Source organism: Macaca nemestrina, chromosome 8, assembly GCF_043159975.1.
Source record: "Macaca nemestrina isolate mMacNem1 chromosome 8, mMacNem.hap1, whole genome shotgun sequence".
NCBI lineage: Eukaryota > Metazoa > Chordata > Mammalia > Primates > Cercopithecidae > Macaca > Macaca nemestrina.
In genome coordinates, this window is record NC_092132.1 from 112,279,844 (window position 1) to 112,297,391 (window position 17,548).

General features: G+C 45.2%; 1 protein-coding gene across 3 annotated transcripts in view; it reads right to left on the minus strand.

Moving 5' to 3' along the window:
• The window catches only part of LOC105476527 (inhibitor of nuclear factor kappa B kinase subunit beta), a 56,714-nt gene that overhangs the window by 14,537 nt on the left and 24,629 nt on the right, over window positions 1-17,548 (minus strand). For all 3 annotated transcript variants that reach the window (XM_011732517.3, XM_011732515.3, XM_071068329.1), the window contains 5 exons: window positions 10,892-10,980; window positions 9,739-9,828; window positions 7,143-7,267; window positions 1,979-2,086; window positions 85-214 (listed from right to left, as the gene is read on the minus strand). In XM_011732517.3, coding sequence (XP_011730819.1) covers window positions 85-214; window positions 1,979-2,086; window positions 7,143-7,267; window positions 9,739-9,828; window positions 10,892-10,980 — 542 coding nt within the window. The remainder of the gene's footprint in view (window positions 1-84; window positions 215-1,978; window positions 2,087-7,142; window positions 7,268-9,738; window positions 9,829-10,891; window positions 10,981-17,548) is intronic.

Sequence of the window (17,548 nt, forward strand, 5' to 3'; positions counted from 1 at the left end):
CCATCCCCTGCTCTATCCTAAGAAGTGCATGCTCCGCTGGGGACCCCAGCTTTTGCCTCAGGGCTAACTTGGCTCCATGCTCACCTTTAAGTTTAAGATGTCATCCAGGGCCTTGAAGCAGCCATTGGGCCCATACGTGGGATCTGTGCCCCTCTGTCGGGGATGCCACATCAGCATCAGTTGCAGCCACTTCTCCAGTCGCTCAGCCAGGACGCTGTGGAGAGGAGCAGAGTGTGTGAGGAGACACTTCCAGCCAATGTTGGGCTACAGTGTGTGTCTCCCAGTATATGCACAGATGGCAGCCAACAGATGGTGATTGAAAATGAAAATGGGTTTATCAGAAACAGTATAGACATTTCCAATCAATTATTCAGGTGTTCACACCTCTCTCCTGAATTCTAAAATACCCTGAAATCAGAGATTCCTGACCTCCAAATAGCTGCAGAAGAATGACCCATGAAGGCCAGGCACAGTGGCTCATGCCTGTAATCCCAGCACTTTGGGAGGCCAAGGCAGGTGGATCACTTGAGGTCAGGAGTTTGAGACCAGCCCGGCCAACATGGTGAAACCCCATCTCGACTAAAAATACAAAAATCAGCCGGGCATGGTGGTGCGCGCCTGTAATCCCAGCTACTCAGGAGGCTGAGGCAGGAGAATCAGTTGAACCTGGGAGGCAAAGGTTGCAGTGAGCCGAGATTGTGCCACACTGCACCCTAGCCTGGGTGACAGAGGGAGACTGTCTCCAAAAAAAAAAAAAGAAAGAAAAAGAATGACCCATGAGGTTTTTAAAATACACTTTATAAGCACATCCTAGCTCAGGTGACCCCTACAGAATCTAGATCCCACGCTGCCAGATGTAGTGGTTCACATGACAAACTCCAAGCTCCTTCCCCTGGCCCTGCAGAGCCTGCCTCCTGTGAGCACTCAAACCCTTTCCTGAGGCCAAGACAGCTACCCACCACCTCCCAAACGTGCCTTGCTCACTTTAATCTTTCCCCTTAGAATTTCCTTCCTCCTTCCTCTTCATCTGTCCACGTCCTGCACATCTGTCTAGACCCTTCCAAAAAGTTCTAGCTTATCCCACGTCATTCCTTATAGCACTAGTCCATCCAATCTTCTCTTCCACCCTTTAAATATGGTAATCATTATCCATGCCACTCAATTATGTGTGACTGCCTCGTAGCTTTCTTTTGCACTGTTACCCAATTCTGTACAATTACACAATATTATTAATTGTTTAGATTCTGGCTCTGAGACTGGATTGTAATGCCATTCAAATGACAAAGATTTATTTGTTGACTGTGACACAGAATTGGGCCACATGAGGGGTAGAAAGAGAAATAAGGTATAATTCCCTGCCCTTAAAAGGACTGCTGTTGAATCAGAGACAAACCCTATGCAAAACCAAATGTGATACAAGGTAGAGGCTATTAAGGGTAATAAGAGGCACAGATAAATTGTTATGTGAACTTAGAATAAGAGATGATTTCTAGGGAGATGAGGGAAGGAAACCCATTCTAGATTTAAGATTAAGAAGGACTATGTCAATTTCTTACTCACAGGACGATATTCTGATAACCTGTTTAAAAGTTATCAGATGTCACTTCAGACTTGAATTTCTTTTTTTTTTTTTTTTTGAGATGGAGTCTCACTCTGTCACCCAGGCTGGAGTGCAATGGCGCAATCTCAGCTCACTGCAACCTTTGCCTCCCGGGTTCAAGCGATTCTCCTGTCTCAGCCTCCTGAGTGGCTGGGATTACAGGCGTGTGCCACCACTCCTAATTTTCGCATTTTTAGTAGAGATGGGGTTTCACCATGTTGGCCAGGCTGGTCTTGAACTCCTGACCTCAGGTGATCCACCCACCTTGGCCTCCCAAAGTGTTAGGATTACAAGCGTGAGCCACCACGCCCAGTCCAGACTTGTATTTCTAAAAAAGGGAAGAAAAATATGTATTCGTGTAATGCTGCTGTGCCTTACCTGTTAAGATTATTGGGGTAGGGTAAAGAGCTTGAAAACTTCACTGTTCCATTCAAGTCTTCGCTGACAACAATATCCACCTCACTCTTCTGCCGGACTTTCGAATGCCTGCAAATATGAATCTTGTTAGGTGCAGTCACACGTTGCTATGACAGGGACACATTCTAAGAAATTCATCATTAGGTGATTTAGTCCTTGTGTGAACCGAACACAAACCTAGATGGTTTAGCCTACTACACACCTAGGCTATATAGTACATCCTATTGCCCTAGGCTACAAACCTGTACAGCATGCTCCGGTACTGAATACTGTAGGCCAGGGTAACACAATGATAAATATTCGTGTATCTAAACATATCTAAACCCAGAAAAGGTACAGCAAAAATACAGTATTATAATCTCATGAGACCACTGTCATCTATGCAGTCAATTGTTGACTGGGATGTCAATGAAATATACAGTTATACACATCCCTATGACACTTAGCACTCAAGAGCCACTTTACATTTATAATATCAGTTTACAACTATACAGATTTATAGCCCCAATCTTTTCATTCACATTGAGTCAGGCGGATTCTTTGAGAGTTTAAGACTGGTCAGGACTGCCTGAATGAGTTTTTGAAAAGCAACCTTTAGCAGAGTCACTGACCATCTTGTGCCCAGAGTTCTGCAGACAGTACTACTGCCTCCTTATCTCATCCTTGGTTTTTCCTTCTCATTTGCTCTATCTTCTGTTTCATCTACTACACACTCTTGTGTTTTGACAGAGGTTAAAACTGGGACTTCCAAACCTAGATTACAGTATGCATACAACATTTACATAAAATATGCAAAACCTACGCACACACATAGATACTTCCCTCTAAATGTACACAGCTAAATACTGTTTCTAAGGATAAATGAACTTATACATTTCCCAACTTAGGGAACTTCTTGGGGTATCTGAAGTAGTATTTGAAGGTAAAAATAATTTTTTTTTCTGTCACCCAGGCTGGAATGCAGTGGCACAATCACAGCTTACTGCAGCCTCAACCTTGTAGGCTCAAGCAATCATCCCTCCTCAGCCTCCTAAATAGCTGGGACTACAGGTGTGCACCACCACACCCAGTTAATTTCTGTATTTTTTGTAGAGATGGGGTTTCGCCATGTTGCTTAGGCTAGTCTGAAACTCCTGGACTCAAGCAATCCACCCACTTTGGCCTCCCAGAGTGTTAGGATTATAGGGGTAAGCCACAGTGCCTGGCCAATAAAAATAATCTACATGCAACTGGCTTCAAATCTTGGTAATAAGAAGAGTAGTTTGAATAATACTTCATAGATAACCAAGTATTCTGACACAGATCATTTATTCACTTAAGGCCATGACAGGCCCATGTGGCAGACATTATTTTTAGTCCCCCAATTTGGACCAAAGGAAATGATGATCAAATGATTTGTCCAAGGTCACGCAACAGAGTAGCAGAATCAGGGGCTCAAACCCAATGTCTGGTGTCCTTTCTATTCTGTCTGAATGTCCAACTATTCTCAAAACATCTGGGAAATTCAAATAAAAAATGCTTTGCTCCCAACAATTTTCATTGGCAAGTGGTGAACCAGCCTATCAGGAGCACACTGGAAAGCTAGAAGAGCCGGAGCATGGCAGAGGCTGGTGCTTTACCGCTTGGGCTGAAACTGACAGCTGTAAGTTGGGGGCTCCAAGACTTTCTAATTATCTAAGTGTGGAATAAGCCTCTCATAGAAAACTTAAGTTGTTGATGGGAAATTTAAAAAGGACCCAAAATAAGATGCTTATTGCTGGGGCTTGTCCTAAAATGTATTTCAAAGTGGCTTTATAATAGAATTGTAAAGCCCAAATTGCATTTGTCTGGAAATCACTATTTACCTGCCATCTGAGACAAGATAGTGAAATTTTTTAAAAGTTGCCCAAAGCATTAAAAACTAGATTAGTCCACAAAACAGCTCCTTATTGGGTTTCAGAAAAATCTACTTGAAACTGGCCACCTGGCCCTCCAGCGCTGATAAGGGAAGCTCTAGGAAGATGGCTATGCAGACAACAGATTTCCTACGAGGATGCTGGGCCATTAGGAATGTATTTTCAAAAAGCACCTGCTCTTCTAGTTCTAATGGATTTTAACTCATCTTGTCATAAATAAGAGAAATGCTCAACAAGTGATCAGAAGAAATGCAATAATTCCTTTAGTTAAAACCACTATAGATGTGCAGTGAGCCCAGATCATGCCACTACACTCCAGCCTGGGCAACAGAGTGAGATTTTGTCTCAAAAACAAAAACAAAAACAAAAACAAAAAAACACTATAGATGTACATGTAATTTAAAGCGATTTTTATAATGCGTACACTGTAAAGTGTGACTATAAATTAATGAACAAATTCCTCAATATTCCAGAACCTATGTAGCTAAAGGAGCAATGCCTGTTTTAAAATAAGTCACCACAGTGGGGCAAACTTTGCCATTTCTCCAAACTCAGGGCAGGGACCTCCCTCACTGGGAGGTAAACGTGGAATTGAACAGACTGCCATCACCTAAGACCACTTTTCTGGAATTGATTTCAAAGGATACACTTTATTCTTTTTTTTCTTTCTTTCTTTTTTTTTTTTTTTTTTTTTTGGTAAGACCACAGAGTCTTGCTCTGTTGACCAGACTAGAGTGCAGCAGTGCGATCTTGGCTCACCACAACCCCCGCCTCCTGGGTTCTAGCAATTCTCCTGTTTCAGCCTCCCAAGTAGCTGGGATTATAGGCGTGTGCCACCACGCCCAGCTAATTTTTGTATTTTTAGTAGAGATGGGGTTTCATCATGTTGGCCAGGCTGGTCTCAAACTTCTGACCTCAGGTGATCCACCTGCCTCAGCCTCCCAAACTGCTGGGATTACAGGTGTGAGCCACCATGCCCGGCCCACTTTATTCCTATAAATAAATATTCTCATGATGTACACACTTGTCCTCTGAAAACATTCATGTTTTGTTTTCATTACTTCCAGAAGGTGACAATAGCCAGCATTGGCAAGGATGTGGTGAAAGGGGCAGTGTCCACACTCCAGGTGGAGACGTGTATTTATATGACCTTCCTGGTGAGCAATTTGCTAACTAACATGTATCAAAAACCTTTACAACGTGCAAAGTCTTTAATCTGTTATTTCCCTTTCTAGGTATTATCCTAGGGAAACAACTGTGTGCAAGAATTTCCCTACAAGGATGTTATTCTTAGTGTTATTTTAAGAAATAAAAATTATCAACGTGCTTCCAACCACGGGGGATAAGTTAAATGAACCACAGCACAGCCATCCAATGAAATAACAGACATTACAAATAATACGGAAAAACATAAAGCATTTTCGACATCTAGTTTGAAAGGCAGGTTGTATGAGGATATTATAGTAACCTATTTTTGTTTGTTTAAAAAGTACAAAAATATAACACTGAAGAGCCTGGAGACACAAAACTGTTCATAGTGATTGTTTTCCAATTATGGGATGACAGTTGATTCCTGCTTTTTTACTGTTTCCATATTTTACAAAACACAAAAATGAAGCAAAGTTAATCTGGCAAAAATTAAGGGGTAATTAAACTGTGCAGTACTATTTAAGTTCAAAAGAATAATTTTTTGTTTTGCAGATAAATTGACTCAAAAAGAAATTCTCATGGTGTGAAAAGTTTGAAAGCATGTGCAAGACCGTGTTCAGATAATGCTACCACTGGGGTAAAAAAGAGGGGAAATATCAATGTACAAATAAACAAACATATGCCAATTTACTGGAACATGTAGCAAACATCCCTGGAAGATACGAAAACCCTGGAAGATATGAAAACGTTCTTGGAAGACAGCAGGTGTCTGTGGGGAGGGATATGAGTGCCTGGGAGGCTGGTATGACTTTTCACTGCATACTCCCTTATTCTGGAAATTTGAGCCACGTGAACTTACTATGGTTCCAAAAAAATTAAAACTTGAAATAAGTAAATTTTGAGCAGCAGGAGCATCATTTAAACTAGTGTGTGGCCTCTCAAGGAAAAATCCTAAATGAAATCTAACTGATTTGGGGGAATATTCATTTTTAAATTATGCCTTTCAGTAATAATTAACTTTTTTCTCTTCTTTTCTGCCCCCAGTTCTTTATTTAAACTGACAAATAAAAACGGTCTGTATTTATCATGTACAACATGATGTACACATTGTGGAATGACTATATTGAGCTAATTACCATATGCATTACCTCACATACCATTTTTGGTGGTAATAATTAACTTTTATATAAACATATCCTGAACAATGCACTATTTCTTTAATCAGTAAAACAAAAGCTAAAGAATACAGAGTAATTATACAAATCTTCATTGTATCTTTTAATTTATTAGAAAAATTTTTGTGTAATTTATTAAGTTCACAATTTCAGCTACATTCTTATGCTTTATGCTCAGTTTTTTTTTTTTTTTTTTTTTTTTAATCTTTGTTTATTTTGAGACAGAGTCTCACTCTGTTGGCCAGGCTGGAATGCAGTGGTGCGACCTCTGCCTCCTGGGTTTAAGCAATTCTCCCACCTCAGCCCAGCTGGGATTACAGGCACCAGCCACCACACCCGGCTAGGGTTTTTAGTAGAGATGAGGTTTCACCATGTTGGCCAGGCTGGTCTGGAACTCCTGGTCTCAAGTGATCCACCTGCTTCGGCCTCCCAAAGTGCCGGGATTACTGTACCCGGTCATGTTCTTACACTTTAAAAAAAAAATTTATATTGAGGTTGTAGTAAAATTTGTCAACAATTTTCCACATATTTCCTCCTGACTTGTCATGCATACATGTGTTTTCTTTCTGTTTACTAACACACAGCATTCTCAGTGTAAGTGCACATATTCACACAATAGTCTTACTTCTGAACCCAGAGCAGATGACATTGACACAGCATTGTATTTAAAAGATGTGAAGGCTCAGAATCCACATGAAGACTTAACAGCTACTCTGTATCTATTAACAGGTCCTTGGAGCACAGACCGCCCCCCTACTCGTGCTAGATCCTGACAGGCCTTCCTCTCGGAAGAGACACAACACAGATCTCCCAGGCCCGGTGATGGGGCGCCAGGGAAACAGGGTACGTGAAGAGAACGGAGCAGACGGGCTCCCTCCTCCATCCAGGTGCCCCGGCCCCACTCACCACTGCACGGGCTGCCAGTTGGGGAGGAAGGGCCGGAAGCCCGTGATGCACTCGAAGGCCAGGGTGCCAAAGCTCCAGTAGTCGACGGTCACTGTGTACTTCTGCTGCTCCAGCAGCTCTGGGGCCTGCAGCGACACGAGGGGGCACACCTGAGCTGCTCCTCTCATGGGGGACCATGGCAGGAGGGGGCGGCCAGCCAACTGCTTTTACCCCAGGCTTTCCTGGCTCCATCCCAGGGGGCACTGGCACATGCCTGCAGGGCGAGGAGGGCACTCCAGGCATGTTTAGCGGGTATGTCATGCTACCATTTCTAAGACCTTTCTATGCCCCACTCACTCCAGTAAGTCCTGATTGAGGGGCTAAAGATTCAGGGCCAGAGTACATCACACACCCCTCACTGGGCTTTAACTTCTCCCCTTTAAAAATGAGAGTTGCAGGCCAGGCGCAGTGGCTCACACCTGTAATTCCAGCACTTTGGGAGGCGGAGCCAGGCAGATTACTTGAGGTCAGGAGTTTGAGATCAGCCTGGCCAACATGGTGAAACCCCATCTCTACTAAAAATACAAAAATTAGCTGGGCATGGTGGCATGCACCTTTAGTCCCAGCTACTCAGGAGGCTGAGGCACAAGAATTGCTTGAACCTGGGAAGTGGAGGTTCCAGTGAGCCGAGACCATGCCACTGCACTCCAGCCTGGGCAACAGAGTGAGCCCCCATCTCAAAAAAAAAAAAAAAAAAAAAAAAAAAAGAACGAAAGAAAGAAAAAAGGAAAAAAAAAAGAGAGTTGCAGCATTTCAGGCGCTCATTGAAAATTAGCTTAAGGCAGGATGCAGTCGTGGGTGCTGTGTAGACATGGGAAGAGAGGCTACAAATGTTAAAGGAAAATGATGCCAGGCTGTCTACACCAAATACACACATTAAGTGCTGGCTGAACCCCTGAACCAGGTACCATGTGGTTGCAGAAAAGGCCAGGATATTTAGAAACAGGCAGGGAAAATGTGATGCATGGCTGCTGCTGAGGCAGAGAGAGCTGGGGTGACCGAGGAAGGGAACGCAGCACAGGCGTGCTGGGGGTGCAGACTGGGCTCAGCAGGTGGGTGGAGACAGAAAGGACCAGGGCAAGCAAAAGCACAGAGACAGGGTGGTGCATGGTCTGGTTGGAAATATGAAGCTTAAGGAAGGGCCTGGAAGACCAAACCAAGAGAAGACATTCCGGGATGGGTAGGTCAACCTCTATGTCTGGTTAAGGACAGATGTTTTAGCTCATGTGAGTACATGACTTGACTCAGCTCCTGGTTAGAGCATGGGGTCCCCCTTGCTCAGCTGCTGCTGAGCTGAGGAGGACTCCAGAAGGACCTACCAAATCACACGTCATATGAACACAGGCACCTGAATCACTGTCCCCTGCGAGTCCTGCTCTGAAAGCTGCAGACTCCTTAAGTCAATCCCAACTGTGGAGGCTACTGCCATCAGCAAGCAACCTAAGACAGGTCTTGCTGGGGAGCTGTGCTAAGCCCTCCTGGAATCTAACTGCCTTCTGCCTCTTCACTGCCCCTACCTCGCCCGCTATTCACTCCTGTTTGGTGTGATTCCTTCTCTACACAGTATCAGGAGTGGGCTTTCCAAAGAGTTGCTCTTTCTCCCACTTAAAACCTATCAATCTCTGCAGAGGTTTTAAGATAAAGTCTAGAACTTAGCCCAGCCCTGAAGGCCCTTCATAATCTGTGCCCTACCTCGCTGTCAGCTTCAACTCAAGACTCTCTTTTCCTTTTGTGCTCGGTTCCGGCCACACCTTCAGGTCTTCCTGTGTGTGATCCCTTTGCATGGAATTCCCCCTCCTGTCCCCCACCTCCAGCCCTTTTCACCTCCTCACCCTTCAAGTCCCAGACCAGGCTGAGGCCACCCAATACATAATTTCGCAACACCCTGCACTCTTGCTTTGTAACATTCACCGCAACTGTAATTTCTTAGTTATCTGTGTAAGCATCACAGTAATGCCTGCTTTCCTGCTAAACTCTAAGGTCTGAAGGCAGAAAAGGGCTTCTCTTTTTTCCCCATTGCACCACCAGCCCTGAGCACAGTGCCTGACACAATATTCTTGAATTAGTGACTCAAACAGAAACCTAATATTCAGACCAAATAACGTAAACAAAGAGTGGGGAGCTCAGAGCTCTGATCCCTCCTCAGTGGCCCCTGAGATACCTCATAGAAACTGTGGTCTCAGCCAGACTTAGTGACTCCTGCCTGTAGTCTTAGCTGCTCAGGAGGCTGAGGTGGGAGGACCACTCAAGACCAGCATGGATCTGTTTAAAACCCTTTCCTTTCAGAGAAGACGCTGAAGCACAGAGAGGCTAGGAGATGGTGCAAGGTACATGAGCAGAGCCCTCCGGACATCAGAGAAGATGACCACATCACTCCACAGGGCATCTGGTGGCAAAAAATGCTGACTCGACCAGGTTATGGGTGTGACCTTATGCATCTCCAAAACATTCAGAGAGCAGGTGGGACTCAGGTGCTGGGAGTAAGGTGGGAGAGGAGCCCCACAAATGCAGAAGCAGGGAGGAGCCGACAGGCAAACAGGCAAAGCCCACTTCTTACCAGGTACTGCAGGGTCCCCACAAATGACGTGCAAAGACTGCCCTGATCCAGCTCCTTGGCATATCCTAGGTCAATAATTTTGTGTATTAACTAAAACAAAAGGAAGGAGAAATCTGAGGGTTACAAGAACACAATGTCCTTCTACAAGGAATCTGACTGCCTGGTATTAGAGCAGAGGTATTTCTGAATTCCCAGGTACTATTAGATCCCAAACTCCCAAGGAGCTGCCAGATACACAAAAGAATGTCCTCGACATGGTAGATTCAGGGCAAAAGAAGAGGCATATTGTAAAAATGCTAGGCACATGTCCTCCCACACTCTGCCACGCATCATCAGAGGGAAGCTGAATGAACAGAACAGGCACCAGCCCTCAAGATGGCTAAACCCAGACTTGAAACAGGAAGGACCGCGCCAGCCTCTTCTCAGTAAATACCCTCAGTTCCCAAATCTGAGCACCACTGACAGGAGTGAGTGTGAACTGGAACAAGGGCGAGCCCTGTGGTAGTCACAGACCAGGCCTAGGTGCTGAGGGCAGCTGTATGGGAAGGGATTAGGTGATCTAAGAACTCAGTCACGGCATTCCACTCAGCTGAGCCTGTGCTCACCACCCCAGCTGAACACATAGAGTGGGTAAAAACCGCAATGTCAAGCTCGAGGGGCAGTCAACACCATGTCCGAGCCAGGTAGCCACTGAGAAGGCCACAAAGAGCTCTGGGGAAACTATAGGCTGGACCAGGCTCGGCAGCAGACGCCAATCCCAGTGCCTCTTCCCAGCCACATACACAACCAACTGATCACTGGTTTCCATATAGCATTGAGAGGCGAGGCTCTTAAGGAAGATGGAAAACAAGAAGTCGATTTCCAAGAAGCGCTAGTCCCAGAGGCTAGGGGTGGAGGTAGGAAGGCAAACATTATTTTCCTTATCAGATTCCTGCAACTTGAGCAACTAACAATGTAATCCATTCAAACCTGCCTCAATCTGCAACAACTTTTTTGCTGAATTTTGTTTCAAATCAAACAGCATTCCCAGAGAATCAAAGCACAGGCAAGGAAATGCAAATACACACAAATATGCAGAGTATGCTCCTTTCCTCCCAGGCCACTTCCCGGCGCGCCCACCTGAGGCTTTCCAAGTCCCAGGAGCGTCACTTACCCTCTGTTCTCCTTGCTGCAGGACGATGTTTTCTGGCTTTAGATCCCGATGGATGATTCTGTTTTCATGAAGGTATCTAAGTGCAGAGGCTGAGGAAGGCGGGATGAGGAGTGAGTTTTTCTTAAGCCTAAAAAATGCTTTTCATGACAGAATCGCCTCTCCTGCAAAAGATAAATGCTGCGTGCCCCTGAAACATACTCTGACTTGTAGCGCAATACCTCACGGTGGAGGGCAGGGGCCCTGCTATATGAGGCTTAACATCGGAATCTGGCTTACTTGAGCAAAGCACTCTTTGCCTTGCATCCATGAGGTCACCAACTGCAGCCTAGAGCAGTGCTTCTCAAACTATACTACCTGGACCAGCAGCAAACACGCTTGTTCAAAATGTGAAATTCTCGGGCCCCACCTGAGACCTCTGGATTCGAGTCTCAGGGGATGACCCCACCATCTGTGTTAACAAACTCTCCAGGTGATGCTGACGCCAATAAAGTTTTGAGAAGGGAAGCGTCTTTGGTCTAGGGGCTCAAAAATCTAAATTCTATAGGGTAGGCAAGGAGGAAGGGCCCTTGGGGACAGAATCCTATGGTCATATGATTGACAGTCCCAAGAGGTCAGAACCGGCTTCCAGGAACAGCAGGGAGGCAGAAGAGAACAGGGACACCTCCCACACATACAGACAGCCCAACACAGATTTACTATGTGCCCAGTTCTCTGGGAGGTTCTATGAAGGATATAAAATAAGAGGTGTGATCCCCAACTTTAAAGAGCTCAGAATCTAGTTGGAAGAAAGCAGACTGCACAACACTGGCTACGGAGGCATTTGATACCAAGAGCTTCTGCTGTGAGGAGGCAACATGATGATGTCACACAAGGAAGGAACAGCCTGCAGCTCAGACGGCAAGAAGGACATGATTTTACCCTCAAGAGAGGGTGAATAACTTTGACAGACATCCTAGCTCACTGCACTATAAAAGAAAGAAATGAAATAAATAGTATTGAAATGAGATAAAATTATTTTTATTTGGAGATGCTATGACTGTAGCCTAGAGAGCTCAACAGACTAAACACCAGAAAAAATTTAGCCAGTTGTCTGGAAACCAACAAGTCAATAGCTTTTCTCTATGTTAGCTATATCCAGTTGCACTGGAAAAGAAAAAATATCCCATTCACATTAGCAACAAAAACTCTAAAACACCATGGGATACATGTAGCAAAAAGAGCAGTGTATGCAGGAAAGCCATATGGTATAAATAGAACAGTGCAAATAACATTAAAAGGTTTTCAAAGTTTATGTAAAAGATATTATAAGCAAAGCCAAAAGACAAGAGAGGTGGAGAAACAATATCCACAACACATATGCCAAAGAGTAAAGATACCTAATAGATAAAAAGCACTTACAAATCAGTAAGAGAGCAACTCAGAAGAAAAATGGGGCTGGGTGCGGTGGCTCATGCCTGTAATCCCGACACTTTGGGAGGCCAAGGCGAGCGAATCACCTGAGGTCAGGCGTTCAAGACTAGCTTGGCCAACATGGTGAGACCCTGTATCTGATAAAAATACAAAAAAATTAGCTGGGTGGGGTGGCGGGCCCCTGTAATCCCAGCTACTCGGGAAGCTGAGGCAAGAGAATTGCTTGAACCCAGGAGGCAGAGGTTGCAGTGAGCCGAGATAATGGCCACTGCACTCCAGCCTGGGTGACAGAGTAAGACTCCATCTAAAAAAAAAAAAGAAAGAAAAATGGGCAAAGAACGTCAAGTGGTGAGAACGCACAGAAAAAGAGATATAAATGGTGACAATTATATGAAAAGTTGCTTCACTTCACTGGTAGCCCAAGGATACTTACTGCATATCTTGAATGAAATAATTAGAAACAAACAGAAAGTCATTAGGAAATGGTAGAACAAATTATGGTAGTGCCACATTAGAACAGGCAACTCTTGGGTTTGTATTTTCTGACTCAGAGGGATAGTTAATGGTATGATCTGTTTCTTGTTTAAAACTTAAAAAGTCAAAACCACTAACACTGAGAGGTTTAACGATGAGCCGCTATGCCGCCGCTGCCACCACCATTCTCCCTCTCTCTGTCTCTAAGGGCAAACCGGGGAGGGGAAGACCCCTGAGGCCCGGGCAGCGATCCTGTCTGCTGTCATGGGCGTGGGCCTCTGTGCAGGGCAGCGGAAAAGCCTTCCACAGAAACTGAATGAGCAAACACGCTCTGCACACACTCTAAGCTGAGCATTTCCTGAAGACATATTTAAGAGTCAAACTGAGAGCTGAACAACTGACTTCCACCTTATTAACGGAGTTCCAGCTCAGAACATTAAGCTATATATGGTGAGTATCTCTTATCCAAAATGCTTGGGATTTTTCGGTTTTTCGTTGTTTTTTGTTTTTTTGGTTTTTTTGATTTTGGAATACTGGCATATTCCTAATGAACCCAAGCTTAAACGCAAAATTCATTTGTTTCATATATACCTTATATGAAACAACCGAATTTTTATAAATGATTTTATAGTCTGATGGTAATTTTATACAACAGTTTTAATAATTTTGTGCATGGAACAAAGTTTGTGTTAAGTACTTAAGTGTGGAACTTTCCACTTTTGGCATCATGTCAGTGTTCAAAAACCTTCAGATTTTACAGCCCTTTAGATTTTGGACTTTGGGATTAGGGATGCTCAATCTGTGGTGCCAGATCCCTTCTTACATCTGCTCTTTTAAGTCCAGCCTTCGACCATGTGGTTCCAACATTTCATACTGTTCCTTATTTTTCATTTCCTTCCTAAGTGACAGAGTAGATTAGCTTAGGTCCAATTAATGTCCAGATGAGGTGAAAGACTCGCTGCTTTCCATGGGCCTAAAAAATTCTATTTCATCTTGTTCTCAATTGTGTTAATGTTTAAAGATCAATGCTTCTCATCAGCACTTCTATTTTTGTTTTACTAGTTTTTATTTAAAGTCAAAGCAAAGCATAATGAAGTAAATGAAGTATAAAAAATAGCTGCAGTAACACAGCCTTGAGACGGGGATGGCACTGCTGTTGAATATGAACTACTGGCTGGCAGAGAGCAAAGCCATGCGATAACTCAAAGTGTCTGTTAACTGATAGGTTCACAAAAGACCTGTGTTGGTATATGTCAGGCTGCTGAAGTGTATCAGGATGTAATACATAAAAGTGTAGGTTTGTTTTTTCCAAAGCAGAATGTATGGAAGTTAAGATATTGTAATTTGTGCAAGTACACAAGCCCAGACTAAGACAAGGCCCCCAGAGCTGGAGGCATAACATCTCAGGGCAAAACCCAGGGCAGAAGCAGGTGAGATGTCCCCAGGACCCCCCAGTGTAAAGGAGAAGCATTCAGATCAGACCGAAGGCACCACTCTCTATGCCACACGGATTAGAGTTGTCACCAGATCTTCAGTGAGGAGGGGCAGGAGGTTGGTAACTGAATACTCTACTATTAATATCTGTCTATTTTTATGCTTAAACAACTGTACAAAACAAACTTTATTCCTCATTTCGGGGTTGTCATCTATTCTCAAATACCTCTGTCAACTTAATAAAGTCCAGATTTAAAGAGTCCAACAGGTATTGATACACAAAGTTTCTGGTACTGAAATGTAAAAATTCTGATAGGCAAGTCCTCTTAAATGTACCCTGCAGAGAATAAACTTTCAAAACGCTTGGTTCAGTATCACTGTGCTACATTTTACAAAACAGTACTTCAGAGCTGAAGTGAAATGAATCAAAATTGTCTCAAGCCCAGAGAATCTAACTTCGTTTAAATTCAATGGAAAATGAGATATTGAGATAAAGAAAAATACTGTTGTATCTGGAAGTCTATTAAAAATCTAAATGCCTGGCAATAGCAATAAGACATGTTTATAAAAATTGAAAGCCACACCACAAAGCATAAATGTGTACCAGGTTATTTCTCACGTTCCCATTACAGAGAAGAGCTGTGAGAAGCACCACACTGCAAACTGTTAAGCTGTTCACAACTACACAGTGAGGCCGGGCATGGTGGCTCACACCTGTAATCCCAGCACTTTTGGAGGTCGAGGTAGGAGGATCCCTTGAGGCCAAGAGTTTGAGACCAGCCTAGGCAATATAGCAAGACCCTGTCTCTACAAAAAATTTTTTTAATTAGCTAGGCATGGTGGTGCCCACCTTCATCCCAGCTACGTGGGAGGCTGAGGTGAGAGGGTCAGTCACTGGAGCCCAGGAGTTCAAGGCTGCAGTGAAACATGATCATGCCACTGCCCTCCAGCCTGGACAACAGAGCAATACCCTGCCTCTAGAAAAATCCAAAAACTAAAATAAATGACACGGTACAGTGTATGCAGGAAAAACACAAAAAGTAAGATAAATGACACAGCGCATTTCCACAGAGCGGGTCCATGTGGCAGACTTGCCATAGGAAGATAACAGCCTCCTTCTCTCGCCCTCTCAGGAGCCGTGCCCCAGTGGTCACCCCAGCCTTTCCCTGGCTCATGAGGAAGGCACAAACACACAACTGAAGAACATGACAATCCTGTGGGTCTTATTGATGAATCACAGCTCCAAATAACAGCCCTATGTATTTTTTTCCGATGACAAACCACAAACTGGGGAACAGATAAGGGCAGTTAGACTTCCAAGGAAAAAGCAGTTTTATAAGAGTGGGTCCATGAATCTCTATTTATCACAAGTTTAGAGGGATGACTAAGTTCCCTTCAGAACATTTTTGTTAGAGCTACATTCTATAGAGAACAGGTGGAAAGATAAATGGTCCAAAAGGCTGAGATAGAGGTTAGAAGGGTCACTGGCTGGTAATCCAAGTCACCACTGAGTAAGAACGGCAACAGTATGTCCGTTCCCTCGGTAAAACCCCTGCCTGGGTCCTACTGTGCCAGCCACTTCAATGTCACTGGGCTTCCCAAACAAAACAGACTGGAAGGCCAGCTGTGGACACAGGGAGAGAGACTGAGTCTGGCTAATTAGGGTACTTGGCTAAAATAGCCTTTGATTAATCAGTGAGGCAGCAAGGCAGTAATGCTGGGTGCCGAGGAGAAAGTGTGACAACTTCACTAATTCATTCAACAAGGCTCTATTGAGTGTCCACAATCTGCACACAATGGGAAATGTTGTCACTGAATCAAAGCCTTTTCCTAACTTCCTGCACAGTCTGGACAACTGGGTCCCCAAACCCAGAGGTCAGCCCTCACTGCCAAGGCACAGATAGAAATCACAGAGCAGTAATGGCAATGCCAAGTGTCAAAGGAGCAAATGAGGTGACACCAGCAGAAGGACCCACAGGAGAATCCCCGTGGCCCCAGGCCAGGCAGCCCCCACAGAGGGGCAGGTCTGCAGCTGTGCGCAAAGGACGGGCAGGTTCAGGGTCTCTGTGAGGTGCGAGAACAGCTTCCACAAGGGGCAACGCGTGCGAGGCCAGCAAGGGGCTGACAGGTGGGTTTGGAATCACACACAGAGGCTGGCGAGTGGGTTCTGTGGGTCACGTGCAGAGGTTGGCAGGTGGGTTCCGAGGATCATGCCTAGAATCTGGCGGGTGGGTTCTGTGGGTCACACACAGAGGCTGGCAGGTGGGTTCCGCGGGTCATACACAGAGGTTGGCAGGTGGGTTCCGAGGGTCACACCCGGAGGCTGGCAGGTGGGTTCCAAGGGTCACACACAGGTTGATGGGTGGGTCCCGTGGGTCATGCCCAGGGCTGGCTGCCATGGGTGGGAGAAAGGCACAGTGAAGGGGCTGGGAGTGCCCTTCCAAGACAGAAGGGTAGGTTAGCACACAGGGTTAAGGAGGCCAGGGAGGAGGTCGCTGCAGGGATTTGCTCTGATATTGAATCAGTGGAAGCAGCGGTCTGCAGCCTCAGTAATGCAAGGCTATGAGCAGGAGCGGGGGCTGACTCTGAGGGACCAGGTTCGACACGGACACTCGGTCCTGGGCAGCAGGCAGAAAATGGCACCGTGACACAAGAGACAGGGTGGCAGGAGGGACCTGGCTGAAGAAGACGACCAGGGCTTCTACTGGAAGTGACTTTGGAAGAAAGACCCGGCGGACGTGGATATGACTTTAGGATGAGTTCAGGGTTGAATTCCAGATTCTGGGAACAATATGGTGAGAAACAGGCCACGAGAACAGCCAGGCAAACAGAAAGTCGAGGAGCAGCAGCCAGCTGGCGCAGGGGCAGGGAGGGAAGGATGGACAGGCCAACGCAGGGGCAGGCAGTGGAGATGAGACACAGAGCCTGTGGGAAGCAGTTAGGCCACCAGCTAGGGGATGTCAGAGATGTCCCGGGGTCACCATTCCGAAAGCTAGATTCCTGGACAGTGAAATGGAGTTGTTAGAGGGAGATGGGACCATAGAGAGCACTCAGAGGTCCAAACCCCTCATCCTAAAGCAGGGGACACTGTGGCCACGACATTCCGTGCCTCACCCAAGGCTCTAGAGCTGTAAAGTGGAGGAGCCATGACTGAGGGCTGGCTGTCTTCTCTCTCACTGTTACTGTATTTATTAACCTGGTTACTTATGCTTTCCAAAAAGCTTTCTGTGCAAATGATCTGTGGTCAGGTCATCATCTTTTGTTATAATCCACACCTCAGTCAGACGGATGCGTTCAACAGAACCAGTCAGAAGATCCACAGTGCTAGACAGTGCACCT